This window comes from Mustela nigripes, chromosome 16, assembly GCF_022355385.1.
Source record: "Mustela nigripes isolate SB6536 chromosome 16, MUSNIG.SB6536, whole genome shotgun sequence".
Classification (NCBI taxonomy): domain Eukaryota; kingdom Metazoa; phylum Chordata; class Mammalia; order Carnivora; family Mustelidae; genus Mustela; species Mustela nigripes.
The window spans coordinates 4858189-4883540 of record NC_081572.1 but is presented as its reverse complement, the minus strand read 5'-3'; the positions used below and the strand labels follow the sequence as shown (position 1 = coordinate 4883540).

General features: G+C 61.7%; 2 protein-coding genes and 1 long non-coding RNA gene across 5 annotated transcripts in view; 1 reads left to right on the top strand and 2 right to left on the bottom strand.

Moving 5' to 3' along the window:
• LOC132004219 (uncharacterized) overlaps nt 1-1915 on the bottom strand; it is a 6632-nt gene extending 4717 nt beyond the window's left edge. Inside the window, exons 1-4 of one of the 2 annotated variants that reach the window (XR_009400463.1) lie at nt 1756-1915; nt 1269-1500; nt 895-946; nt 40-115 (exon numbers count right to left, since the gene is read on the bottom strand). This is a non-coding gene — a long non-coding RNA (uncharacterized LOC132004219). The remainder of the gene's footprint in view (nt 1-39; nt 116-894; nt 947-1268; nt 1501-1755) is intronic. The other variant, XR_009400462.1, reaches the window with a different exon arrangement.
• Nucleotides 1916-3554: 1639 nt separating this feature from the next.
• Nucleotides 3555-6598, top strand: SPHK1 (sphingosine kinase 1). Its single transcript, XM_059380429.1, has 5 exons — nt 3555-4362; nt 4711-4860; nt 4944-5038; nt 5139-5254; nt 5510-6598. Exons 1-5 carry the CDS (start codon nt 4053-4055, stop codon nt 6297-6299), a joined length of 1461 nt encoding a protein of 486 aa, XP_059236412.1. The 5' UTR covers nt 3555-4052; the 3' UTR covers nt 6300-6598.
• A 971-nt stretch (nt 6599-7569) lies between these two features.
• Nucleotides 7570-25352, bottom strand: part of UBE2O (ubiquitin conjugating enzyme E2 O) — a 57637-nt gene continuing 39854 nt past the window's right edge. Inside the window, exons 2-18 of one of the 2 annotated variants that reach the window (XM_059380719.1) lie at nt 21298-21357; nt 21085-21195; nt 19402-19499; nt 18907-18970; nt 18088-18231; nt 17554-17663; nt 17257-17407; nt 16542-17014; nt 16017-16171; nt 15647-15759; nt 15436-15564; nt 14676-14765; nt 12995-13691; nt 12604-12740; nt 9970-10173; nt 9818-9875; nt 7570-9656 (exon numbers count right to left, since the gene is read on the bottom strand). In XM_059380719.1, coding sequence (XP_059236702.1) covers nt 8986-9656; nt 9818-9875; nt 9970-10173; nt 12604-12740; nt 12995-13691; nt 14676-14765; nt 15436-15564; nt 15647-15759; nt 16017-16171; nt 16542-17014; nt 17257-17407; nt 17554-17663; nt 18088-18231; nt 18907-18970; nt 19402-19499; nt 21085-21195; nt 21298-21357 — 3465 coding nt within the window. In that variant the 3' untranslated portion in view covers nt 7570-8985. The remainder of the gene's footprint in view (nt 9657-9817; nt 9876-9969; nt 10174-12603; nt 12741-12994; nt 13692-14675; nt 14766-15435; nt 15565-15646; nt 15760-16016; nt 16172-16541; nt 17015-17256; nt 17408-17553; nt 17664-18087; nt 18232-18906; nt 18971-19401; nt 19500-21084; nt 21196-21297; nt 21358-25352) is intronic. The other variant, XM_059380720.1, reaches the window with a different exon arrangement.

Sequence of the window (25352 nt, the reverse complement as noted above, 5' to 3'; positions counted from 1 at the left end):
CATCAGCATCTAGGAAACTCTCAGAATGGAAAGCCTCACCTGGGGCTGTGGGAGAACACGAGTCTGCAGAGCAGTTGGCAGGCCGGTCACCTCCCTTCCCTGCTCTGACAGCCTCCTGGGGAGCAAGGAGTCAAGGTCAAGAGAGGCCTGGAGGCTCTGGAATTCGGCTTGGGAGCTGAAACCTCCGGGGAGGGGGGGTGGAGACTGCTTTGGGGACCGGTGGGATGGCGGGAATCCTATCCTAATAAAAGCCAGTCACTTGCCATCTGGCGGCCTTGGCTCCAAGTTTCCAGAGAGCTGGTGCCAGGCACTGTCGATTATTGCTTTTTCACTCTGAAGAAGAAAAGGGGCTGTCAGGTGTGTCTCCCTGGGGAGGGGGCTGTCCCTGGGGAGGAAGGGGGTGGCTGGGAGAGACGGAAAGGGGGGGGGGGGCTTTTCCACCTGTGAGACAGGTATTACCTTCAGGCTGAGCTACCCAGTGGCAATCAGGTACGGTTCAGGCCTGAGGCCAGACCAGCGGTTGGGACCTGCTGGGCATGGGGGCTGATGCTTAATCAGGACTTGGGGGAGGAAGCCTGGAGAGGGCTTCAAGATGTTTCCTCTTTCTCTGGGAGACCCTGCACAGCCGGACCATTGGGGCAGCTCTGTGGCAAGCCACCTACCGGGTCAAGGGCTACTCAAACATCAGTGAGAAGCTGGGGTGGGCTCAGTCTCCCAGGTGGCGGGGCAGCCCTCCGGGGTCTGCCGGGAACTGGTTGGCAGATTGGGCAAGACCCTTCACCTCCCCAGGGTTTCGGTTCCCCCAACTGTCAAAGGGCCACAAACGTCCTGTTCTTGCCCAGTTCCCTCTCTTGGGCCTCCCATACTGATGCGTGACTTGCTGGAGACAGATACGGTTCTTTAGAGAGAGAGGCTGGAGGTCAGTGCGTGCCTGGAGAGACAGAGCCTGGGAACCAGGAGGCCAATGACAAGAATGGGGGGGGGGGCAGAGCAGTGACCGTGGAGGTGAGGGGGGCAGGGGAAGAGGCGGCATGGAGCACAGAGGAACCATTGTGCGCACTGGAATCGGGGCCAGAGGGCTTTGCCCGTCACCTCCCTCCCACTGGGCCCCGGAGGCGGGATAAAGAAGCCAGCAGGCTGCCCCCCCCTCCCCTCGCCCCCAGGCTTTCTGGTCAATCCCGCCCCCCGCCGGGCCCTGCGCCTCCAGCGGCTCCAGCCTGGGGCGCTGGGAGAAAGAGAGGGACCCTGGAGCAGGCGAGATTTCTCACCACGCACTCCTGCACGGCCAGGTCTTCCCTTCCCTGTGCCTCAGTTTCCCACCAGACTCCAAGGTTTAAAGCGGCGGCTCTTCGGGCCTGATTGCTCTCCCGAGCGGGGGACAGGGGAGGCTGCCCTGGCCTTCTCCGCAGCTACCTCCCTCCAAGGCTGAGCTCTCGGGGAGCACCGCCCCGCGTCCCGCGTTTTCCAGGCGCCTAATCCAGGCTTCGACCGCAGCCTTCACTGGAGAGGAAGAGGGGAGGGAAGGAGGAGGGGAGGGTGGGCTGGATCCGGCCCTCGCGCTCCCGCACGGAGCCTCCTCCGCCCGCAGCCGCTCGCGTCCCCGCATCGCGTGACCACGGCACTGCGGCTGCCGCGCTGCAAATCCCCTCCCCGTGCCGGATTCCTGGGGAGTGGGGGCTGGGGGCCCGGAGGTTCCAGACCGCGGCCGCGGCGCTGCGACAGGGGGATGACGCTGGGGCGTCAGCTCCTTCCCACCTTGTTCTTAGTTTTGCGGAGTTTCTCGACCCTGGAGCGCGTCGCTGAGTCACCTTTCCGGAACGCGCTCGGGACGCTCAGGACCCAGCCTGGGCCGCCCGGGGGCCGCGCCAGACGGAAGCGCGCACCACTGTGACGCGCGCCGAGCCCCGGGGCCCCGCGCCCGCGCGTCCCAATCCCGCGCCGCCCCCCTGGCGGGGGACCTCGGACTCCGCCCCCCAGGTGCCGGGTAACCGCGCCGCCCCGCCCCCCCCCCCCCCCCCCCGGTAGAGACCCCACGGAGGCGTGCCCGAGTCCCGGCGCCGCGGGATCTGCCTCTTGTGGATCTCCAGGGGCGTTGGGAAGGGCGAGGTGTGTGGGGGCTGGTGGCGGCAGGTGCGGGCGCGCGAGCAAGCGGCGGTCTGGGCCCGGACCACCCCCGCCCCTGCAGGCGGTTCGGCCTTTTCTCACTAGGGCCCCACCTGGTCAGGTCACCCGGTCGGCTTGGGCAGCGCCCTCCTCCGGGTCTCCGCAAACAACCCCCCAGGGACTTAACTCGAGTTGGTCGCGGACACGTTCAGGTCAGACCCTTGCCCATGACACGTATCTGTCTGTCTGTCTGTCTCTCTCTCTCTCTCTCTCTCACACACACACACACACACACACACACACACACACACTGACACACGCGTCCCCGTTTGTCTGCGTCGGGGTGAAGACTCCCGGGACGCCTGCCTCCTCCCGCTGAACCAGTGGAAGCGGCGGGGGCCACTCCCCGGCCGTGTGGCTCTCCGATCCCGCCAGGGACCCTCTACACCTTGTTTACACCGCCAGGCTCCCCCTCTGGCGGGTGAGGGGCGCGGGCCTGGGTCGCCCGCTGCGGGGCAGCTTCTCTCGCCCAGGTGAGCCTCGATCGTTTCCTCTGGGGAAAAGACCCAACTTTTAAGGTTCTTGACAAGGCCCCCTCCTCCGGACCGCAGTCCCCCGGCGGGTCACCTGCCTTCCCGGGGTAGGATGGGGAGGGGGCGCCTGGCTGCCTCGGGCTCGGTGGCTGCGCGGCCGAGCTGCGGCTCCGCAAAGCCAAAAATAACCCTCCCGGGGAGAACGGGCGCGGCTGGAGAGACGCCGCGGCGCAGAGGAGGGGTACCCAGGCGGGTCCGGGCCTCGGGTTCCGGCGGACTGGGGCTGGGGCGCGCCAAGGCGGGGGGGAAGGCCCCGAGGCGGGAGGTCGCGGCGCCCAGGGGCAGCCTGGGGTCCTCCCCGAGCGTGCCGCTCCCACTCGAACTCGCCCTCGCGCGCCCGGGACGCTGAGCTCGCGGCGCGCCGCTCGCGGCCGGACCCGGGGCCCCGCGCCTCGCCGACTCCCGCCCCGCGGCGGCGCCACCGCCTCCTCGCGGGTCGCCCAGTCCGAGCGGCGGGCGCGCGTGGCCGCGTCCCGGGACCCCGCCGAGCGTCTGCGCGTGGCCGAGCCGCGGGCGCTGATTGTGCGGGAGGCGGCGCGGTGATGCCGCGGGCGGGCGGGCCCAGGCCGCGCCAGGCGCCGGTTCCACCCTCGCGAGCGCGGGGAGCGCGGGGTGTGGCCAGGCCGGGGCCGAGGCACAGCGCCCTCCCCGCACCGCGGCGCCTGGCGGCGAAGTTGAGCTGAAAGTTTGAGGCCAGAGGCGGAGAGGCCGCGCAGCCAGCATCAGTCCGGCGCCCCGGCTGTCGCTCAGACGTGGGGCCGAGCGCGGGGCGAGCCGAGTTCCGCCCTAGGCCGCTGTAGGAACGGAGGTGCCGCCTCCCCGGCAAACCGGACCGACTGGGTAGGGCCGCCCGCCCTGCCTTCTCGCCGCTCGTGGCTCCTGGGCGCCCACTCGGCGCTCCGCTGAGGGAGGCGGCGACCGGCGGCGGAGCTCGGGCTCAGGCCCCGCGCGACCCCGGCGCTGCTCCCACGAGCGAAGGGCGCGTCCCGGCGGCGCTGCCGGGCTTTGGGACCCCCGCCGCTCTGGAGCTCGGGGTGGTGGCCCCAGCCACCCGGCCGGCTCGGGGCGGCGATCGCTTCGCGCCGAACTTTGTGCCCCGCGATGTCCGCTCCAGTTCTGGCATTTTTACGCCACTGGACCCCCCTCCCCCTGGCAGTCCCGGGCCGGGTGAGGAGCTGGTGCGACCGAGAGAGCCACGGGGCTCTGACTCATCGTCGGGCCGGAACCCGACGCCCCTGAGAGGAGAGCCCCCAGGAAGCGACCTCTCGGCCCTGCGGGTGGGGGCTCAGTTCTAGGACTGGAGCGCCCTTGGTGGCACCAGACCTCGGCTCTCGGGACCCCTCGGAGGACTAGGCGATGCCGGAGCGCGCGGCTCCCCGAGCGTGGTCCGAGGATCTAGCTGGGCGCTCCCCAGCTCAGGGGGCTGCTCCGGACTCCGCCAGCGCCGTCTCCTCTCCCTCAGATCCCGCAGCCGCAGGGGATGACGCGGATGCGTCCACGGCCCCGGCTCCGGGCGGGGAGGGCGAGCCCCTCAGCCGGCACCGCGACGCCCGCCTGGGCAGCACCGATAAGGAGCTGAAGGCAGGAGCCGCCGCCACGGGCAGCTCCCCGACAGCGCCGGGGCCGCCCTGGCAGCGGGAGACGCGGGTCGAGGTTATGAATCCAGGTTTGTGGGGTCCCGGTGGGGAAGGTCTGGGTGGTGAGGGGGGGGTCCCCTTCCTCCCTTGCCAGGAAGAATGGCCGGAGTCAGCTAGGCAAAAGAGGGGCTGGACAGTAGAAACACTTTTTCCCTAGGAGGCCAGAAGCGGGCCCGGCCCTAGAGAGGGATTGGGGCGTCAAGGGCACGGCGCTCCCTCCCGGAGCTCCCCACTGGAAGCCGCAGCCTCCTGCCCGGCTCGGTTGGCTCGCTTACCCGGGGATTTCAGGCCCCACGTTTCCACCCCGGTACCCCGTTGCGATCCGCGGCCCCCTAGCGGCCGTTTGGGGACGTGGCCTTTTGGGGCTTGTTTTTCAGCGTGCGGCGCCTGGAGCCTGCCCCGGCCCTGCCGCGTGCTGGTCCTGTTAAACCCGCGCGGGGGCAAGGGCAAGGCGCTCCAGCTCTTCCGCAGCCACGTGCAGCCCCTGCTGGCCCGGGCCGATGTCTCCTTCACGCTGATGCTCACTGGTGAGTGCCTCCCCGAGGGGTAGCGGGGAGCATCCCCTGCCAGGGCCCCTCAGATGCCCTGTGGCCACCCTGTCTCTCCGCAGAGCATCGGAACCACGCCCGGGAGCTGGTGCGGGTTGAGGAGCTGGGGCGCTGGGATGCGCTGGTGGTCATGTCTGGGGACGGGCTGATGCATGAGGTGAGCCCCCCCCCCCGTTGGGGCTGGGTGTGGGTAGTGGGGGGCCGTGCTACCTAGGCTGACCCCCTGCCCCTCACACCCCCTCCCCATGTTCCAACAGGTGGTGAACGGGCTCATGGAGCGGCCGGACTGGGAAACTGCCATCCACAAGCCTCTATGTAGCCTCCCTGCTGGCTCCGGCAATGCCCTGGCGGCTTCTCTGAACCATTATGCCGGGTGAGAGCCCAGGGTCAGAGTGGGCCTCAGTTTCCCCTCAGTGCCACTCTCCTGCCAGGTTTTCTAAGTCACCAGGTACTGGCGTACCCTTCACCATCGGTTCTGGGGTCCTCTCCGGGTGACTCCAGCTGGCTGCCTCCACCTTCTCCATCTAGGGACCCAGTGTTCCTCTGCACGCCTCAAGTCCCCAGGCAGAGGAAGGGGAGGGCAGGTGAGGCCTCCTGCCCGGCTCCCTCTGACCTCTCTCCCCTGCAGCTATGAACAGGTGACAAATGAGGACCTCTTGACCAACTGCACGCTGCTGCTGTGCCGCCGGCTGCTGGCGCCCATGAACCTGCTGTCGCTGCAGACGGCCTCGGGGCTTCGGCTCTTCTCTGTGCTGAGCCTGGCGTGGGGCTTCATCGCCGATGTGGATCTGGAGAGCGAGAGGTTTCGGCGTCTAGGGGAGATGCGCTTCACTCTGGGCACCTTCCTGCGCCTGGCGGCCCTGCGTGTCTACAAGGGCACGCTAGCCTACCTCCCCGTGGAACGGGTGGTCTCCCAGGGGCCCGCCCCCGCTGCTGTGGAGCGGCAGAACCAGCAGGGTCCCACGGACGCCCACCTCGTACCCCTGCAGGAACCAGTACCCCCGCACTGGACTGTGGTCCCGGAGCAGGACTTCGTGCTGGTGCTGGCGCTGCTGCACACCCACCTGAGCAGCGAGATGTTCGCCGCCCCCATGGGCCAGTGTCCGGCCGGCACCATGCACCTGTTCTACGTGCGGGCAGGCGTGTCTCGGGCCATGCTGCTGCGCCTCTTCCTGGCTATGGAGAAGGGGAAGCACATGGACTACGACTGTCCCTACTTGGTGTACGTGCCTGTGGTTGCCTTCCGCCTGGAGCCCAAGGACGGGAAGGGTGTGTTTGCCGTGGATGGCGAGCTGATGATCAGCGAGGCGGTGCAGGGCCAGGTGCACCCAGACTACATCTGGATGGTCAGTGGCTGCGTGGAGCCCCAACCCAGCCAGAAGCCACAGCAGGGAGCCCCTCAAAGAGAGCACTTATGACTGTGGGCCTCGCCGTGCCTTAGCCTCCTGGTCAACTCGGAGCTCAGAGCGCTGCACCTTTTCCCAGGCCTGGAGGGTCTGTCCATAGCTCGTGTGGTGGGAAGGAGGACCCCTGAAGACGGTGGGAAGGTGGAGGCTGTGCTTTGGAAGGACAGGCTCTGCCTACCAAGGGCCAGAATGAGGCTCTGGGCCAGGAGCCTGGCTGGCTGGCCCTCCCTGCCTGTGGAACCCACTCCCATTTTGTTTCTGGGAGCCCAACCCCATGAATCAGATCCAAATAAAGTGACATTCCCAGTGTACTGGTCTTATCCTAGGCGTTGGGGAAGCAGTGGGGTCTCACTCCTGCCAGGGTTCTACAACTTCCCATTAGCAACGCCCAGTGGTGGGCAGTGGATCGGCACTAACTCCTGGTGTCATTTCTGATGGTGGGCACAGGACCTGGGCTGCCTCCGTCTGTTGTTGTTGTCATCTGTTTTAGCAGGGGTTAGGGTCCTGCCCCAATGATTAAGCCACCTGTGGCCTGGGAGAAACTGGGGGACTCAGCCAATGGCCTACCCCATGTGGAAGACAAACTCAGAGCCAGGATGTCTTACCTGGGGCCGCACAGCCAGCTGGCCTCAGTGAAGGGGAAAGGTCTGATTTCAGGGGCATTAGGAAAGTGAGCAACAAAACCACAATGGAGGCAGTTGTTCCCTCCTGAAAGGAGTCTGTTGTCCCTCCAGTGAGGGCTCTAGGGCTCCCCCAGCCTCCTCTACCCGACCCTGCCAGGTCCTTGGCGGGGCCGGGGTTGGGGGGTAGAAGTTAAAAGGAGAAAGAAGGGAGGGGCCGATACCAGGTCCCCAAACTGGAAACCATTTTGGCTTAAAGGCCAGGCCAGGTGCTTCAATGCAGGCTCTCCCAGAGCCCAGAAGGCCCCAGGGACCACAGCCGCTGCTGGCAGATAATGCTGGAAACCAGTGCTGGAAAGATGGAACACAGGCCGTCCCCACAGACAAGAGCGCTGACCCAGTGAACGAGACCCCGGTCTCCCAAGCCCCGGGACACCCATGACTGCCAAGGCGGAAGGTGCACGCGCAGACCGGGCAAGGTAGAAGGCGTTGGTGGCGTGAACCTTCTTGGCCACGGGTCTTGCCACCCCCTGGGGAGGGATGTATGGGATGCCCCAGAGGGGAAGAAAGGTGACGGAGCCCAGATGAATGGCAGAGGCAGGTTTAATGGTGCCACCTAGTCTTTTTTTGTACATTGTAATGAGCCAAACAAAAAAAAAAAATGCAAGTAAAAAAAAAAAGTTTAATCACACAGCACTTTATACAGACATCTTAAGCAGTAGGCATTCACATCTCCACATGAACAACGCACTGGGAAGCACAGCCCCACCAGTCACTCTGGATGTTTCTCAAACAAGATACCGACTCGGGGCTCCAAATGCCGCGGCCCGTGGCGCGGCTCCGTCCTCACGCGCCGGGCGGTTAGGGCACAGCGCGGGTGCGGAGCCAGCTTAAGGCGGACAAGACGCATCATGCTTTGGCTTCTTTTTTTTTTTTTTTTTTGTCTTTTTTTTTCTAATAAGAGTTAATATCTTTGCTTTTGAGATTTTCTTTCAACCTTAAATATTACATACATACACCAAAAATTACATAGCTGCGATGTGCTCAACAGCAACCTCTTAACCTGGAGCTTCACATTATCAAAAGCTTAGAAAACCTGTAAACCTCTGGGCCTGTCTGCGAGGGCGGACAACCCCTGCTGGCCGCCCCCCTCCCCTCAGATCGAGCCTGCAGTTTGTAAGCGACCAGAGGCCGCATGGGGCTGGCTCCTTCCGTGTTCAGTGAGCTGCGGCCGCCTCCCAGGGTTAGCATTTGACAGTGGGGGGGTGGCAGAGTGTGCGGAAGAGGCCCCGCACGGGCCCGGCCTCGTCTGCGCTGCTGCTCTGCCTCCTGGGGCCCTGGGGTGCGGCGGAGGCCGGAATGCCAGAGCAAGGCACCTACCGCTGTTTTTCCAGCAGCTCCCCGGTCCTCATTCCGTGTCACATGTGAGGGGCACCGCCTTTCCTGGGTATCCCCCCTGAACCCAGCCTGGTCCCAACCTCTCTTAGAGAGCAAGTTCAACAGGCCTGAGAGTTATCCTGGGGTCTAAATGGTCCAGAGCAGAGCCAGGAGTCGGTGACAGCAGCTACAGCTCCCCAGCAGCAGGGGGCCTGGGAATAGGGAAGCTATGGGGGCACGGGAGAGGTTGACAGGGGTGGGGGGGGGGCTTCTGGCGCAACCCACACTTCATGCAAGGCACGGCCACTCGTCCTGCTGCTGGGCTGCCCGACACGTGGACCCCCACAAGAGCCCTCGTGTCAGGCCCTAGGAAGACCCTACCTCCGACCCGAGAAGGGGGCAGCAAGGGAGCTAGTGCCGGGACCCTCTGCCTGGGTGGCAAGTGGAAAATCAGCAACAGGTTTCAGATCCTCTTTGCCACTGAGGGCCGGCCTGTTGAAAGATTGCTTCGGGAAAGAAACGGCAGCATCTCAAGAAACTTCTTGCACTTCAGCATCAAACTCACCTTGGGGAGAGGGCAACCAGGGGCTTCTGCATTGGGGACAAAGGAAAAATTGGGAAGACGGGCGATTCCAGGGGAGGGAGTGAGCAGGCAGCAGCTGACCTCTCCCCACGAGATGTTCCTTGCTCGAGGTGGGAGGCTACTTGTCCTCTGTACTCTCAGGCATGCCCGCCTCTAGCAGAGCGGCCCGGAACTGCGTCAGGACACCCCGGATGCTCTTGATGAAACCCTTGGAAAGTGGGAAGAGCGGGAAGCCGATGTCGGGGTAGCCGCTCTTCTCGGGCAAGAAGCTCCGGTAGCTCTTTCTCCGCTTCTTTGGTTTGACGCTGGGTGGCACCGGGGCGTCAGGCGCTGCCTCCGAAGTCTGGTCTGTGCGGTCCCTGCTAGCTGAGGCCAGGCCCTGGGCGCCGCCCTCCGAGTCTGAGCCCTGGGAGGCCTCTCCGGGGCCCAGCCCTCCGTCCTCAGGTTCTTCTCGGCCGTAGTCAGAGAGCTCGGCCACGGCCGGCGGCTCCGGGGAGCTGCTGTCCTTGGGGATTCCATTGGGCAGTGCCTGGGCCCTCTCCAGCAGGGCATGGGTCTCCAGCCAGGACTCGATGCGGTTCACCAGCCGCCAGCCACCCGTGCGGAAGTGCTGCCGGATCTCCTGCTCGAACACCTCCGGGGGCCGCCGCACCAGCTGGGTCATGGACTGCACCACGCGAATGAGCGCCATTTCGTTGTAGCAACGACTGTTCTCGTACCCCTCCTGCAGGCCCCGGTCGCTGTCGAAGCCCGCTTCATTGTAGTACGGTTCATTCACCAGGATCAGACCTGTGGGGGAGGGGAGCCCATGAGAGCTGGCCTGGGGATCCCCCGAGGGCGGCCAGAGCGACAGGCGGGAGGTGGGGGACATAAAGGCCAGAGTCACTGGACCCTCCAGCAGTTTCCCCACCAGCGCCCCCCACCAGCGCCCCCCACCCTGCGCACTGTACCTTGGATGGAGATGAGCACCTGCAGAAGGCTGGACTTGCTCGTCCACCTCTCTGTCCCCTGAAACACACACACACAGCACGATCACCTCTGCCCCAGACGCCCGCCCCCGACCCGCTGTGCTTCCTCCCTGGCTGGCTGGCGCCGGACTCACCTTTCCGATCCAGGTGCCCAGGAGGCTGACGCACACCTTCCCGTTGTCATACAGGTTGGGGTTCAGGCGGCCACTGCACTGGGAGAGGTAGCAGAAGTGGGGGGGCACGGCTGGGTAGATGTTGGGGAGCTGGATGTCAAACAAGTAGAGGCCATCCTCGTAGGGGGTACGAGTGGGACCCTTGATTAGGGCCGAGAAGAGGTCCTATAGGGAGGGAAGGCTGAGGTCGGTGGGTGCTTCTGCACATGGTGCCTGCTTGGATCGGGGGCAGGGGTGTGTGCGTTGGGGGCGAACAGGACCCAGGGACTCCAGACACCACCAGCTATGGAGAAGCTAAAGGGAAACACCCCTGTGTGGGCCTACGCAGCATCTTTCCACTCTGTGGTATTAATGGAATTATCCCAACTTGCTTTTACTTCGCCAGGTGTTTTTCATCATAAGTCATTACTTTCTTTTTTTTTTAATCCATCTTTTTTTTTTTTTTTTAAATTTTATTTATTTATTTGACAGACAGAGGTCACAAGTAGGCAGAGAGGCAGGCAGAGGGAGAGAGGAGGAAGCAGACTCCCCGAGGAGAAGAGAGCCTGATGCGGGGCTCGATCCCAGGACCCTGGGATCATGACCTGAGCCGAAGGCAGCGGCTTAACCCACTGAGCCACCCAGGCGCCCCCATAAGTCATTACTTTCAATCTGACTCCTTAAAACAGCTGCCCTGAGCCCCGCCCCCACCCAGGCCAGCAACAATTACAACTAGTTAGAAGATGAAAGAACATTCCAGGGTGGCAAGGCTTCACTTGCTTTTAGGGAACCAGAGGGACAAGGGGATCTGGAACTCCTGTGGCAATGCTGGCAGACCACCAAAGAAACTCAGGTCACTCAGTCATTGGGGAGACTCCCCACAGATGTTCGAGATCTGTGTCAGGTGTGGGGGCGGCGCCAACTGCAAGCAGTGAGGCATGTGACACTGCAGGACGTACAGACAGCGAAGGCGGAGGGCCGACTGGAAGGACAGAATCCTCTCCTGCATGTTTTTATCGGTGTCACCCTGCGGGCCTCTAGATAATGCACTACTTCCCTGTCCCTCCAAGTGAGACTTGGAAAAAATGCTATTCCCTTCTCTCAGCAGAGTTGAGACAGGCTGGAATTTTCAAAAGTTTTACTAAAACTCAAGAAAAAGCAAACGTGTCATTAAGAACCCTGAGCAGCCAGGGTGGGGGTGTGGGGGGATGGGGTGCCTGGGTGCTTGGCATTCAGGAGGGCCCGTGATGGTGAGCACTGGGTTACATACAACTGATGAGTCACTGACCTCCGCCTCTGAAACTCATAGCGTAGCCTATGTTGACTGAATTTATTCATGTATTCATTTACTTACTTATTTTTTTAAAAAATTGTATTTATTTATTTGACAGACAGAGATCACAAGTAGGCAGAGAGGCAGGCAGAGAGAGGAGGAAGCAGACCCCCCGTCGAGCAGAGAGCCCGATGGGGGGCTCAATCCCAGGACCCCGGGATCATGATCTAAGCCAAAGGCAGAAGCTTCACCCCACTGAGCCATCCAGGCACCATTAACTGAATTTAAATAAAATCAAGGGGGCGCCTGGGTGGCTCAGTCATTAAGCATCTGCCTTCGGCTCAGGTCATGATCCCAGGGTCCTGGGATCGAGCCCCATGTTGGGCTCCCTGCTCGGTGAGAAACCTGCTTCTTCCTCTCCCACTCACCCTGCTTGTGTTCCCTCTCTCACTGTCAAAAAAAAAAAAACACCCTAAAATGAAGAGAAAAAAGAAAAAAGACCCTGAGCGGTCCCACCCTGGGGCCTCCAGCCTGCTGCAGGCAGGGCCAAGCAGCACCTCTCTTCCATTCTGTGGCCCCTCTGACCAGGGCTGGGCGGCAGCTGGGGCCGGGGTCAGACTCAAGTTCAGTGTCTCGCACAACGCGCAGCGCCCAGCAGGGGCTCGGTGCAGGTGTTGACTGAATGAGGAGCCGGGCCAGGCTTGCCTGTGCCTGGGCCGCAGAGAGAGGAGCGGAGAAGGCAGTGGGACATGGCCACGTTGGGCAGGACTAGCCTGTAGCCAAAAGAGAAGGAACCAGGTCACGAGGCACCCAGATCAATAGGTCTCAAAAACGAGCCCACTGAGCAAGAAAAGCAAACTGCAGACGATGCAGACAGTGCTGGACCGCTCACGTGAGATAAGTCACAAAACGATGCTCTGGTGACACAGGACAACGTGAACATATATACAAGGTCTTCTGCAGGGAGACCCACAAACTCCTGAAGTCATGACACGTAGGGGCCGCGGGAGGACTGGTCAAAGGCACCGTTAGCTTTTTCTGAGACGTTCTAGTATTTCAAAAGAATGGTACTCAGGTATTAACTGTGTACTTTAAAACGAACTTTTAAAAGGAGGGGGAAAAGAACACACCGTGTGGTCTAGACACGGGCCGGGGAGTCCTGCCCCCGGCCCCCGCCCCAGTGGAGCCGGGCTCCCAGCCCTATAAGGAAGGGGTGTGGGCGGCCTCTCGGGCTGCGCAGTCCCGGGGCTCCAGGTGCCCAGAGCCAGCCGCCTCCACGGCACCAAGCGCCCACGCCAGCAGGCCCGCACCTGCCTGCCCCGAGCCCACTCCAGGCTACTTGCCATTCTGTCCTCAAAGGTCTTGACCATGATGCCGTCAGGCAGCGAGGTAGCCAGCAGGGCCATCTCCTTCCGTACCGTGCTGAAGAACTTCTTGGCTTCCGGAGGCTGGAACTCAATTTTCTTAAAAGAGTGATTTGCTAGAAGGGGAACAAAGAGGGGTCAGTCCGTCATGGCAAGCCCTGAGCGCTCTATCTGGCTGCCGCCCTTGGGACGCGTGGGCCCGGAGGGAGCAGCTGCTGGGTCTGCTCCCCAGACAGGCGACTGTAAGCCCACAGGCTGCGCACCCACTAGCCTGGCATCCGCGCCAGTGACCACACCAGGGAAATGGCTTCCTCCCCTCAGGCGGCAGCTGGGAGCAGGGAGGGGACTGGCACAGAGAAGGTGAACTCACGGGGCGCGAACTCCAGCACTGAGAACACCTCGCCCTTAGCACTGGTGAAGGTGACACCAGGCTTGCCGCCGCACTGCTGGCAGAGCACGGGGGTCTCGCTGGGCCACTCGGCCTTCACAGGTGACTGCGCTTCGGGCCTGTCCTCCTTGTGCTCCGTGTCCGGCGCTGCCTCCATCTTCTCCTCCTCCGCGATGGCCACATTGTCCAGCGTCTTCTTCAGATTTTCCTGCAGTTTCTTGATGTCATCTAGAAACTTCTTCTCCCGAGTGGGTTTCTCAGGCTCCACTGTGGGGGAGGTGGGGGAGCCCGTCAGAAGCTGCTCCACGGTCATGTTCTTGAGGCTCTCCAGGATCTTGATGGCCTCTTTCAACTCCCGGAAGCTCTTTGGGGGCCCGTCCTTGCCGGCCTTCTCCATCAGCCCCGCCACGGGGGCAGCCATGGCCACAGCCCCCTGAATGGCGGCTGTGGCAGCCTCTTCGCTGATCACCACCCCCTTGTCCTCCTCGGGGGCTGCCGGCTGCTCGGCGGGAGGGATGGGGGGCTCCTCGATCTTGGGGTGCTCGTCCTCCACCAGCCCGTTGTCCGTCTCCCAGCTGTCGCTGTCATCTTCCCACTCATCCGACGACGCCCCGCTGCTGCTGCCTTCCACCGAGTCATAGTCTGACTCCTCGATCTCAGACTCGATGTTGTACAAGTGCTGGGGGCAGAGGGGCACAGGCAGCTCAGAGAGGCTCTGCCGGGCTCTAGGGCAGACCCCGACCCTGAGAGCTGGCGGTGCCGGGGTGCACTGAGGCCTCAGTGGGCCCCCTCCAGCCTTTCCCCGCTTCCTGCTCTGGACTCTGCTGTTGGGCCTCTCCGTGTCCCTGGGTCTCTGGAAGGGGCCTCTGCCTGCCCCACACCCGCCCGCAGGGCTTGAAGCCCCAGCCCGCAGCCAAGGGCTGTTCTGGACTCCTCTGCCCCTGTGTATACTGGCCACCATTAGCCCTCAGTGGCAAATCCAACCCCGCCCCCAGAGGATTCGGGGCAGCCCCCTCTGTGGCTACTAACATGCACTAGCAGTGGGAGGTTCAGCAGAGCTGGACTGGGTCGCATCCTGTTCCCGTGTTCCTGGAACAGCCGCCCAGACCAAGGGGTGAGCCACTCCCTCCCGCACCCCATACAGGGGCCAGGAGAGGGGCTGGGAAGGGAGGATCAGCTCAAAGGGGCAAAGAAACAGTAGCTAGAACAGCTGAGCTGGGACTGGGACGCCACCTCTGTTCCTTTCTCTTTCTGATCTGGGCAAGTTTTCCTAGAAATGTTGGTGGGAAAGGCTCTGTCCTAGAGCAAGCAAGCTGTACTTCTTAGCACGGGGAGAGGGGGACGCAGCAAACCCAGAAGGTCTGTGACAATCTGCACACACCCGGCAACCTGGGGAGCCTTCCAGGTGGGGCAAGACTCGGGCCAGCCGTGGGCGGCCCCCCTGCTCCCCTGCCTCCCGCCCCCACCCCAGCACGCGGCATGTGATGCCCCCTTCTTCTGAGGCTCTCCCCGAGACCCACACACCCAAAAGAAGAGACCCTCCCCGGGAAGATCTGTGAGCCTGTCCTCCTGTTCCTTGAGAAGGGACAGAGGACAGGCCAGGGCTCCCAGCCCAGCTGCCACAGCTGTGAGCCAACTGGTGTGGGTCCGGGCCGGGGCTCACCTGGGGCAGGATGATGGTCTTCGAGTTGTCGGCCCACACCACCTCCACCTTGCTGCTGACGTCCACACGGGCCACTTGGCCAACCGACGGCTGTGGGGCAAATGGGGCAGGGTCAAGGGAGGAGCTCTCTGGGGGGCAGGGAGGGCCAGAGCACCTCCAAAAGGGAGCTCTGGCAATGGGTGACAAGGGTGAGGCGATGAGAAGGGAAGGGACGTGGGTGCCAGCCAGAAGCCACACGTGGTGAGCAGCTCAAGCGTGGGACCCTCTGGCTCCAACGTGCGCAGTCACGGGCACAGACCCCTGTAAACGCCCTTCCTACCTGCAGCATCTGCTCTCACCACATTTCCTGACACTCTCAGGATGGGGTTCCTGCCACGGGACGGGACCTTTGTTTCTACTCTTCCTCTGCTTGGCCCCAGGCAATGTTCCTACCCCCTCACCAAGGCCCATGGTGAGGCCATGGACGCCCCCTCCCCCAGCGGGTCCCGCGCCCCTACGGCACTCAGGACCAGAAGCTGGAGCCACCGGGGCTCAGGGAGCAGCTACATGAAGTCTGACCCTGACTGTGACTGGCAGGAGAAACCCTGGGGAGGCCTTCAGGCAGCGGCCCTTGTGGGGAAGACACTGAAGGCAGCCCGGGAGCCGAGGACTTCCAGATCTGGTCTCCTGGGGCCACCTGGTGGCACCTCCAGGGACTGCAGATGCTGGACGGGATATGGAGAGACAACCCCCCCCCCCCCCAACTGGCCGGCAGCCCCACCTCATCCTCCTTGTGAGGAGCTCCATCCTCGGTATTGCCAATGCGGATGACGATGTCGGTGGTGCGGAACCGGAAGTCGGGGTGGTCGGCAATGTCGTAGACGCTCACGTCCTCCTCTTCTCCGATCAGCTGGAGGACAGGATGGGTTGTCACGAGTGCAGGGGCCATGCCCAGTGCACCCCAAAGACGCAGGGGGGCTGCACACACTCACCTCCACGTCATCCCCGCTGGGCCGCAGCTTGAACCACTTCACCATGCAGGTGCGGCCCACGTGGTCGCCAGACTGCACCACACCGTAGACAGCGGGATCCGGACAGCTCTGGACTGGGGAACCAGAGCAGAGAACGTCTCAGGAGCTGCGCTGGTGCTGCCCACCACCCCTGACATCCCCACCGCGGCAGGGCACAGAGCCCCGATGCTCCCTGGCTAGGCTGGGGGAGGCCAGAAAAGGCTGTCCCAGTCCTTGAAAAAGTGAGTCACCTTCCAAGAGGGAGTCTCCTCCCTGCCCTGAGACCTCTGGCCCATCCTTCCCAAGCCCGGCCCAGGCCCTCGGCCAGGCGGCCTTCTAGAGCGGGCGCTACCTCGTTTATCCACCACGAAGTCTCCGGGGCAGAACTCGTTGTTGTCCAGGTGGTGCACAGGGAAGAGGTCGTTGGAGCGAATGTTGCACTCCACGGAGCCGTCCTGCCACATGACGTCTGCCGAGGTCATGGTGGTCACCACCTCCACGGCCACCCTGCGGGCGCACGGTGCAACCCGCCAGCCAGGCCGCACGAAACGGGCGGGAAGAAGACAAACAGGTCCCTGTGTGCTCACCTACACCCTCCTCTGAGAAAGGTCTCACTGGGGAGAGCTCGGCGAATGTGGTCCCAGAGGCCAGACTCGGGGCCGGGGCCACTACGCTACCCGCCACCCCCGCTCCCGGATCTCTCCTTTCCACCCAGGCCAACCCTGGGCACCGACGTCGCCTCAGCTGGGCACCCCCGAGCCTGCAGAGGGCTCGCAGCCCGTGTGCGTGTGCGTGCACGTGTGTACGTATAGGTGCCAAAGGGACGGCCTCAGGCTGGACCCTCGGCCAGGAGGGAGAGGGTGCCCTCCAGGTTTACCTGTCCCCTGGCTTGAAGTCACGAGTGATTTTATTCTTCTTCCGCTTGTGTTTTCGCTTTAAGTTCTTGATCGACAAGGGGATGCTCTTCTTTCTGCTCGTGCCGCTGCCGCTCTGGGAGGAGGTGGTGGAGCTGGCCGAGGAGGTCACCGAGCTGGTGTCGTCCGTGTCGTCAGCAGCCTCGTCATCCGCGTCCTGCTCTGCCGAGTGCAGCCTGTCGTCCCCGCCCTCCTTCAGCAGGAAGGGGGGCAGCGGCTCACCGGCATCCGGGGCCTCCTCCGAGCCCTCGTCCTGCATCTCCACCGGGCTGGCGGACCCATCGGGCGTCTCCTCGGGGCTGACGGACCCTGCTTCGCTCTTGGCTCTGGCCCCTCCTTTCTTTGCCGGGTCCTCCGTGGAATGGTCTCTGGGGCACTGCGCGTCCGGGGAGCAGGACATGATCCTCACAACCTGCTTCTTCAACAGGCGCTTCACCTGGGAGGGCAGAGCGGGGAGGACGGGCGCTGTGGAGCCGCAGGGCCAGCACGGCCCCCCCCGGGCATGGCGGACACCCAGGGGGCTCGGGGCGGGGGGGGCCGCTATACACACCTAGGTGGCCTGCAAGGGTGATCAGGGCTGCCCCCCAAGGCCTAAAGCACAGACTGTCCTTCCTGGCTGTGGAAATAGCTCAAGGCCAGTTCCTCAAATGCCCACCGATCCCAACCCCAAGGACATACCTTCTTGGCCATAGAGCCCTCCCCCTGGGCGCAGTGTTTTTCTGGACATTCACAGGCAATCTTGGCCGGCTCTACCTTGGCTGGGAAGACATACAGACAGCGCTCCCCCAGCTGCCGCTGAGCATGGTCAAAGCATCCGAGACGCTTCACCCTGGGAGGGAGAGAAGTGGGAACTGGGCCACGGCTGATGTCAGCGCCCCGCACGCCACCCTCAACCTCAGCTCCCCTATGACTCTGGCCCAGAGACCTGCTCGGGCGTGCCACTGGGGCTGCTGGGGGCACGCTGGGGCCACTCACCTGCCTAGGTTTTCCTGAGTAATGACAGAGGGCGGGGGGCTGACGCTGTCCGTGCCCCCTGGACAGAAACTCTTGGTAATCCATGTGACCTTGAGCTCTACAACCTGTACCTGGGGACAGTGGGTGGGACAGGGCCTTAGTCAGCAGCTGAACAGCTCTCAGTCAAGCAGCTGCCCAGAGCCCACCTGACCTCCAGAGCAGGAAGAGGGTCGTCAGAGTACAGCGCCCCAAGCAGGACACCCCCAGAGCAGGCTCCACTGGTAACTACCACAGCCTCACCCCAGGGACCCCCACCACGTCAGGGCCCAGCGGATCTGCCACTCACCACCTTGCTCTGGCGGGGTTGGTCAGGCTGGGGATCATGTGCCTAGCAGTCACCCCATGAGCACACCCTGGCTTCCCTTTACTTAGAGCCCTTTCCGATCAAAGGGCTAAGGAGTAGGGCTTAGCCCTCGGAGCAGATAAGGAGGGAGCGGGCTGCAGCTCAGCTCTGGGGCACGGAGGCTGAGGAGGTGGCCCCACCCCAGCCCCTACCTCTTCCACCACCACTCGGAATTTGCTCTTGGTGCTGAGCACAGGCTTGACCCCCGACAGCCATTGGACGCTGGAGAAGATCTTGGCGGGGCCGATGAGCACCTGGCCCGGGTAGAAGCCGTAGGAGTCATCAAAGAAGAGACCCTACAGAGTTTGGGGCCAGAGGAAAAGTCCTTGTGAGTGGGACTTCCTCGAGGGCCGGAGCTCTCCACATCCACCCCTTCTCTTGCCTCACCCCTGCATGCTCCCCTGCCTCCCCAAGCTGGAACAGACCCTTGGGCTCCAGAGCAGCAGCTCTCAAACCAAAGTGCATATAAGTCAGCTGGCGAACTTAAGAGAAGGCACATCTGACTCATTGTAACACACTCTCAAGGCCATGTCCACGATGTCGGTCGGGAGACACTTCGAGGACTCTTGAGGGCAGCAGTCCCCAAACCTGTTTGCTCTTGTAACCCCCACACCGCCATACTTATTTATAAAGCAAGGTCACATACGACTGTTCCAGAATATCCCAGCGTAAGAACAAGTGTACAGACTCTACTACTATAGATTTTTTTTAAAGAGTGAGCTCGAGTTAACAAAACGCAAAGAAAAGTTCCAACACCTCCTGCCCGCGCCCAACTTCTGGACGTTCTGGGGTGCACGCACTTCTTTTGTCGGAAACCGCTCGGCCCAGAGGCAGCACCTGCTTAGCCTGGGCTACCTCCAAGCTGGCTGCCAAGCAGTCCTCCTTCCCGTGCAGCCCAGGGGGCAGGGAACATGAATCCTGCCCCCCCAAGCCCACCCCTCAAGAAGCCTGCATGGGCGGGGCACACGTACAGAGTCGCTGACGTGGGGGCAGACATCGTAGAGCTTGGCGCCATCTTCTGTGTTCATGGAGCACCTGAAATGGCGAACAGGGATTTGGTTCATGGGGCACAATGACAGAGCCCCAGGGGAGGCCGCAGGAGACACAGCGGGGCTGACCAGTATCACAAGGAGTTACCCGGAGGCACTGAGATGCTGGCAGGCTCTGCGATGGTGTGATTTACCCCTACCCACAGCTCGGCCCCCATACCTGCCCAAGTAACTCCCTCAAAATCAACCAGACCCTAACCCATACGGGAGAGCTCGCTACCATTACAGAGTGTCTAAAATAAAGCATCAACCCCTAGCAGACACTCTAAATGAGGCCAGGGCAACAGGAGACCAGTCCATGGTCAGGCCCTGAGCGCTTGCAGCACATGTCCTCACGGGCCCTGGGAGAAAACACACTTGGCTCCTTGTCCCCGGGTGGCCCCTTCCCAGCGTGGCCCCGTGTCATGAGCCGCGTACCTGGCACCGTTGGACAGCTTCAGGATGATCTGGTTCTTTAAATCATAGACCTTCCCCAACCAGCAGTCATAGGCAATGTAGTCCCCATACATGAAAGGCTGCAGATGGAGGGAACGGGGCGTGAGAGGCAGCAGGTGGCTCTGGTGTGCAGCACACCTGTCCCGCTCTGTACCCTGTGACACAGGAGGAGCGATCCAGAGGGCTTCCTGCCTGGGCCAGTCGGCCATGGCCTAAGGGGCTGGCTGCCCCCCGGGAGTTCCGGGCCACAGCCCAGCTCCCCTTCCCAGGGTGGAGGAGGCCTCGGCGGGCAGCTGCCTCGTGGCAATGAGACAATACCAGAATACCATTCTCCTCTGAAAGGAACCAAGGCTCTTTGGACAAATGATCCAGGGCTGGATCAGGAAAGCTAGAAAGTTAGAAAGTGCTTAAAAAGGAAAGAAAAAAAAAGAGAGAGAGAAGGTATAAATGACACTGATGTCAGCTCGAAGGGGCTCTTACTGGCCAAATCTGCGATAATTTAAGCAACAAAACAAACAATGGTAGTCAGGAATTACAGCCGATTGGACAAAACAGGAATCTGAGTCCACCCAGATGTAAAAAACATATGAATAAATCCACAAATGAGGCTGAAGGCACAGCCGTTCTGCACAGAATGCCGACTTCTCAACATGAGGAAGAACACGGGCTTCATACAGCCCCCCAGAGACCGTCAGAGGCCGTCGGAGCCCTGGCTGCCGGGGCGGGGGAGGCTCACAGAGTCCAGGGCCAGCAGACTGGGGTTTCACAAGCAACAGGTTATTGCCGCCATCTCGGAGCACCTCGTCACAAAGCAGAATCACTAGCAAAGGCGTGAGAGGGGACCTCATGGGGAGGTGCGGCAGACACGGCTAGGATCAGAGTCAAAACCTCCGGCCCTGGCTGCAGCCACTGGACACATGGGGCCAGGCAGAGCTCAGGGGTCACTGGGCGGCCCTGCCGCGGATACAGGTGCCTGATTCTGGTCAGGAGGCGACGGCACAGAGCTCCACGCTCAGGGTCGGCCAGCAGAAGGTGCCAGGGGACGGACGACAAAGCGAGACTGGGGAGCGGTTCCTGATGAGGAATGGAAGAGCCGACAGCTACAAGCAGTGTGTGCTCCTGAATGGAATCCTGGGTCGGAGCGGGAGGAAGGGTACAGGAGGGATGCTGCACAGAGTCTGGGGACGGGACAGCCACACCCCAGGGCTGACTCCCTAAACTGGGGGCCCGGGGCCACGGGGCACTCGCCCCGTAGCCGGCTTCCCAAGGCTTCAGAGAGAAGAGCAGGCAGCGAGAAGGAGACAGGGGAACGGGAGAAGGAAGGTCATGATGGGGCAAGTGCAGGGAAAGGCTCACAGCCAAGGAGCCCGAGGACGCAGGGAGTACAGAACTCACAGCTCCTCCTGAGTCTGAAATCACTTAAAAAAGAAATGAACGAAGAAATGTGTTTTTCACAAAGGAAGCCACAGAGAGGAGCGGCAGCGAGGTAAAGAGACCAGCAGTGGCGGCCACGCTGGTGGCACAGGATGTGCCCGGCCTCACGCCCAGCAGCCCGAGGCACTGCCCCGGGCACACACTAGCGGGCTGCCCCCTGCCTGAGTGCCGGGCGGGTGCGGCCGGGGTGTGGGGGCCGCGGGAGGAGGGCTGGCAGGCGGGGCCTCTCACCCAGATGTGCTGGAGGTCCTTGCTGTTGACAGGGTAGATGATGCAGTTGGTGCCGATCAGCTTGACCGCACAGTCGATGCTGACGTCGATCACGGTGCCGCACTGACTGTCCTGGGGAGGAGAAGGCATCCAGGCGTGAGGACGTGCACGGTCCCCGCCATCAGGGCAGACCCGGCCCAGACCATCCCCAGGCCACCCCCGCACAAGACTCACGGTGGATCGCATATGCCGGACCACGTCCCGGGGCACGACGGAGCGGTCCTCGAGCTTCAGCTGAGGAGAAGAGCACAGTGTGACACAACGGCCTCTGACGTCCGCAGAAGCTGCATCTTTCTCCCAACTTCTCACCCACGTGGTCACACGCGTCCAGCTGGCTGCACAGATCCTGGGGGCGGCTTCGGCACGTGCCACAGCCAGCTCTGATCGCACCCAGCCCGAGAGGCCGACCCTCAGATGCCACCTCCCCCACCCTGCAGAGGTAAGCGCGATGGTGACGGACGGTCACTGCGGCCGTACAGAGAAGCTGCGTGAAGCGGCAGGTGGCAGAAGGGCCTCGCTCTCATGAAGGGGTCAGCGGCCCCTCACACGGCAAAGCACTCTGCTGGGAGCGAAATCCTTTTTCTCCTTTCTCCAAGCGCCTGCCCGGCCCCTGCTGCTGAGCGCTGAGCAGAGGGGGCGGAGGGCGAGTGTGACACGGAGCTGAGCAGGTCACCCCGAGGCCTGCTGTCACCCGACACGACCTTCTAATCTGGGCTATCCTCTTTGGCCAGCCGCAGCCCGGTCCTTATCTCATGTGCTGCGGAGGCCGCAGGCCTGGGCTAACTCAGGACAGCAGGCTCCGGAGCCCGGCCACGTGCACGGCGAGCACCTGACCCCTCCAGCTGCAAACACCCCGCGGCAGCGGCCCCCGAGGACAGCTGGGCCTCTCGAGAGCCCTCCCCTCCCTCTGCCAGGCCCAGGGGCGCCCTCCCACGGCGCAGGCGGAAGACGGTCCTCCTCCAGGCCAGCGCGTCTCCCTTGCTGGCTCCGCTAACCCGGCGCGCTGCTCCGGAGTTCTCCATGGAGCCATGGGTGAGGCTCTGCGACTGCCCATCTCCTCGGGACGGGCACCTCCAACACCCCAAACCACAGGGAAGCGAGAGCTGCTCTCTCAAACAATGCCCAACCCCAGACCCCTAAGATCACTGCCCCCACTCCAAGACCTGGGGCATGGAAAGGTGACCGCCATGGAAGGAGAACGGACACATTAAAAAGAAGACCCTGGCTCGAGGTCCCCGAAACTGCGGGGATGACGGCTAAGAGACCCTGCCATCAGGAGGATCGGACCTTCAAAAACTAAAGGGGAGGGGTGCCTGGTGGGCTCAGTCAGAAGAGCGTGGGACTCTTGATCTCAGGGTCTCGGGGTCATGAGCTCAAGCCCCATGCTGGGTGTAGAGGCGACTTAAATAAAACTTTTTTTTTTTTTTAATATTTTATTTATTCATTGGACAGACAGAGATCACAAGTAGGCAGAGAAGCAGGAAGCAGGCTCCCTGCTGAGCAGAGAGCCCGATGCGGGGCTCGATCCCAGGACCCTGGGATCATGACCTGAGCCGAAGGCAGAGGCTTATTAACCCACTGAGCCACCCAGGTGCCCCTTAAATAAAACTTTTAAAAAAAAACCCAAAAAGTAAAGGGGGAGGCAATGGGCTCCACCATCAACAGGTGATAGAGGTTTTTCCTACGTGGGAATATAGGCCACGAGCCAGACGAGAGCGAGCCCAGGTGTTAACCTCCAGGGTCCCTGAGCCAGACACGGAGATGTGCCCACTCCAAAACCTCGGGCAGATCGCTTGCGCCCACCTGTGCAGGGGGGGTGGGGGCAGCCATCTCACAGCGGGTCAGGGATTAACAAGGCAACGAAAGCACAGATGGGCCCAGGGCACCTGGCACACAGGACGCACTCAGCAAATGCCACATGTGACCGCTCCTCCTGAGGCCACTGGCCCCCAAGCCACAGGCGGAGACCCTCTGAGTTCAGGCTCTTCTTCACTCTGCGCAAAGATCCCGGGAGTCGGGGGCGGAGGGCACACGGAACTCTGCTAAGGCTCTGTTGGGGTGATGGTGCCACTTTTCTGACTCAAAGAACTTCCTGTCCTGTGACCCTCTGCGCCCACGGCTCTGGTCTGGGACATGGTATTTCCAGTGCTATCCCAACCTACCTCAAACCTCTGCTCCCAGTTTAGACTTTAAAAAGCCACAATTGCAAGTCTCTCCAAGTTGCCATAGAAACCAAAGTTGCAGTGCCAGGAAATCCAGTGGGAGAAGGACTGCTGTGCAGGGCAAGGGGGTGCCATCCTCGCTGGGAGCTGTGGCCTCGGGCACAGGCTGCCTCGTCTGCTCAGGCATCCCTGAGAAAAGCCCCCAAGTTGAGGCTGTAGATCGTGTCCCCACCTGGGGGTCTGCGTGGGTCCCTGACAGAGCTGCAGGAATGGAGCAGCACAGGCACAGATCCTGAACGGTCGGCACACTGCCCAGCCTCAAGGCACCCTGGCCATGGGACACTGCTCCTGAATGCACAGGGGAAACTGAGGCTCCCACGTGGAGGCTGATGCGGGAACAAGGCAGGAGTGAAGGCTGGCATCACCGCAAGGCCAGAGGCAGGGTGAGGGGGCCTGGTTAGCAAACACCGTCCTCCGGACGGGGCCCTCTGCCCCTGTGGCTGGCCTTTTGCCACAGTCCACTCCAGGGTGAGGCCTGGTCTCCAGGCTCTTCTAACAACCTTCCGTGACAAGGAGGGACCTTTCTCCAAAGCCCTGAGAGTGCTGAGAGTGGGGCAGAGTGAAGCAACGAGGAGGAGGGCGTGGCGGCCACGCTTCTGACGAACCCCTGGGAATTCCAGAAAAATGACAAGAGCGTCTAGAAGGGCTTTGGACCACGTGCAAGGCTCTCCCTTCCCTCAACATTTTCCTTCCCAACTCCCTATGTCCCACCCACGCAGGGCGCTACCTTCACCCAAACAAGCCAGTCCTCTCCCATCCGTGTGCCTCTCCACCGCGCAGTTCCTTCCAAACACCCCCTTCCTCTCCCTGCGCCCACCATGTGCTACCCACATCACTAAGGCTCCCCATGTCCCCACTCGGAGGGCACCGCTGCGCTCCTGGGGGCTTGGGAGCTCGGTGTCCTCCGCCTACAGCAACTGGTGCTTACTATGTCTCGAGCAGTCTACTTGCACTTGGTGTGTTTTATCCATAGTGCTGTGAAGGACGTACTATTACTGTACGTACTAAATCATCCCCATTTTACAGAGGAGTGAACTGACATGGAGAGAAAATGAGGAACTTGTTCATGGTCACATAGCTCCGCATGTGGACCTTGACTTGAACTCTGATGGGCTGCAGAAGCCATTCTCTTAACCACACGACAAGCTCATCCGTCCCCAAGCTGCAGAGATAAGAGCAGAGTAAAACCTATTCCTGGCAGGAACTCCTGTAACAGTGATTCCTCTCCTGATTATAAAGGCATTCAACGCCCTATTCCTTTCTGGGGCCGAAGAGGAAGACATCACGCATCCAGACGGCAGGTGCCAGAGGCTAGAGGCTTCCCCCTAAAGGGCGCTGTGCTTGCTGGCGGAACACGCCAGGCTCTGGAGCTCAACTAGTCCGCATACAAAGCCATGTGCGTCTCATTGCCAAAAGGCAAGGGAAGCGAGGGCAAACATGAACTATTAGGACTTCATCAAGTTCGGAAGCTTTCGCACAGCAAAGGAAACAGTCAACAAAACCAAAAGACAACTAACAGAATGGAAGAAGGTATTCGCAAATGATATATCAGATGAATGGCTAGTATCCAAAATCTTTAAAGAACTTATCAAACTCAACACCCAAAGAACAGATAGTGCAATCAAGAAATGGGCAGAAGAGGGGCACCTGGGTGGCTCAGTGGGTTAAAGCCTCTGCCTTCAGCCCAGGTCGTGATCCCAGGGTCCTGGGATCGAGCCCCACTTTGGGCTGTCTGCTCAGCAGGGAGCCTGCTTCCCTTCTTTTCTTTCTCTCTCTCTGCCAACTTGTGATCTCTGTCTGTCAAATAAATAAATAAAATCTTAAAAAAAAAAAAAAAAAGAAATGGGCAGAAGACATGAACAGACATTTCTGCAAAGAAGACATCCAGATGGCCAACAGACACATGAAAAAGTGCTCCACATCACTCGGCATCAGGGAAATACAAATGAAAACCACAATGAGATACCACCTCACACCACTCAGAATGGCTAAAATTAACCAGTCAGG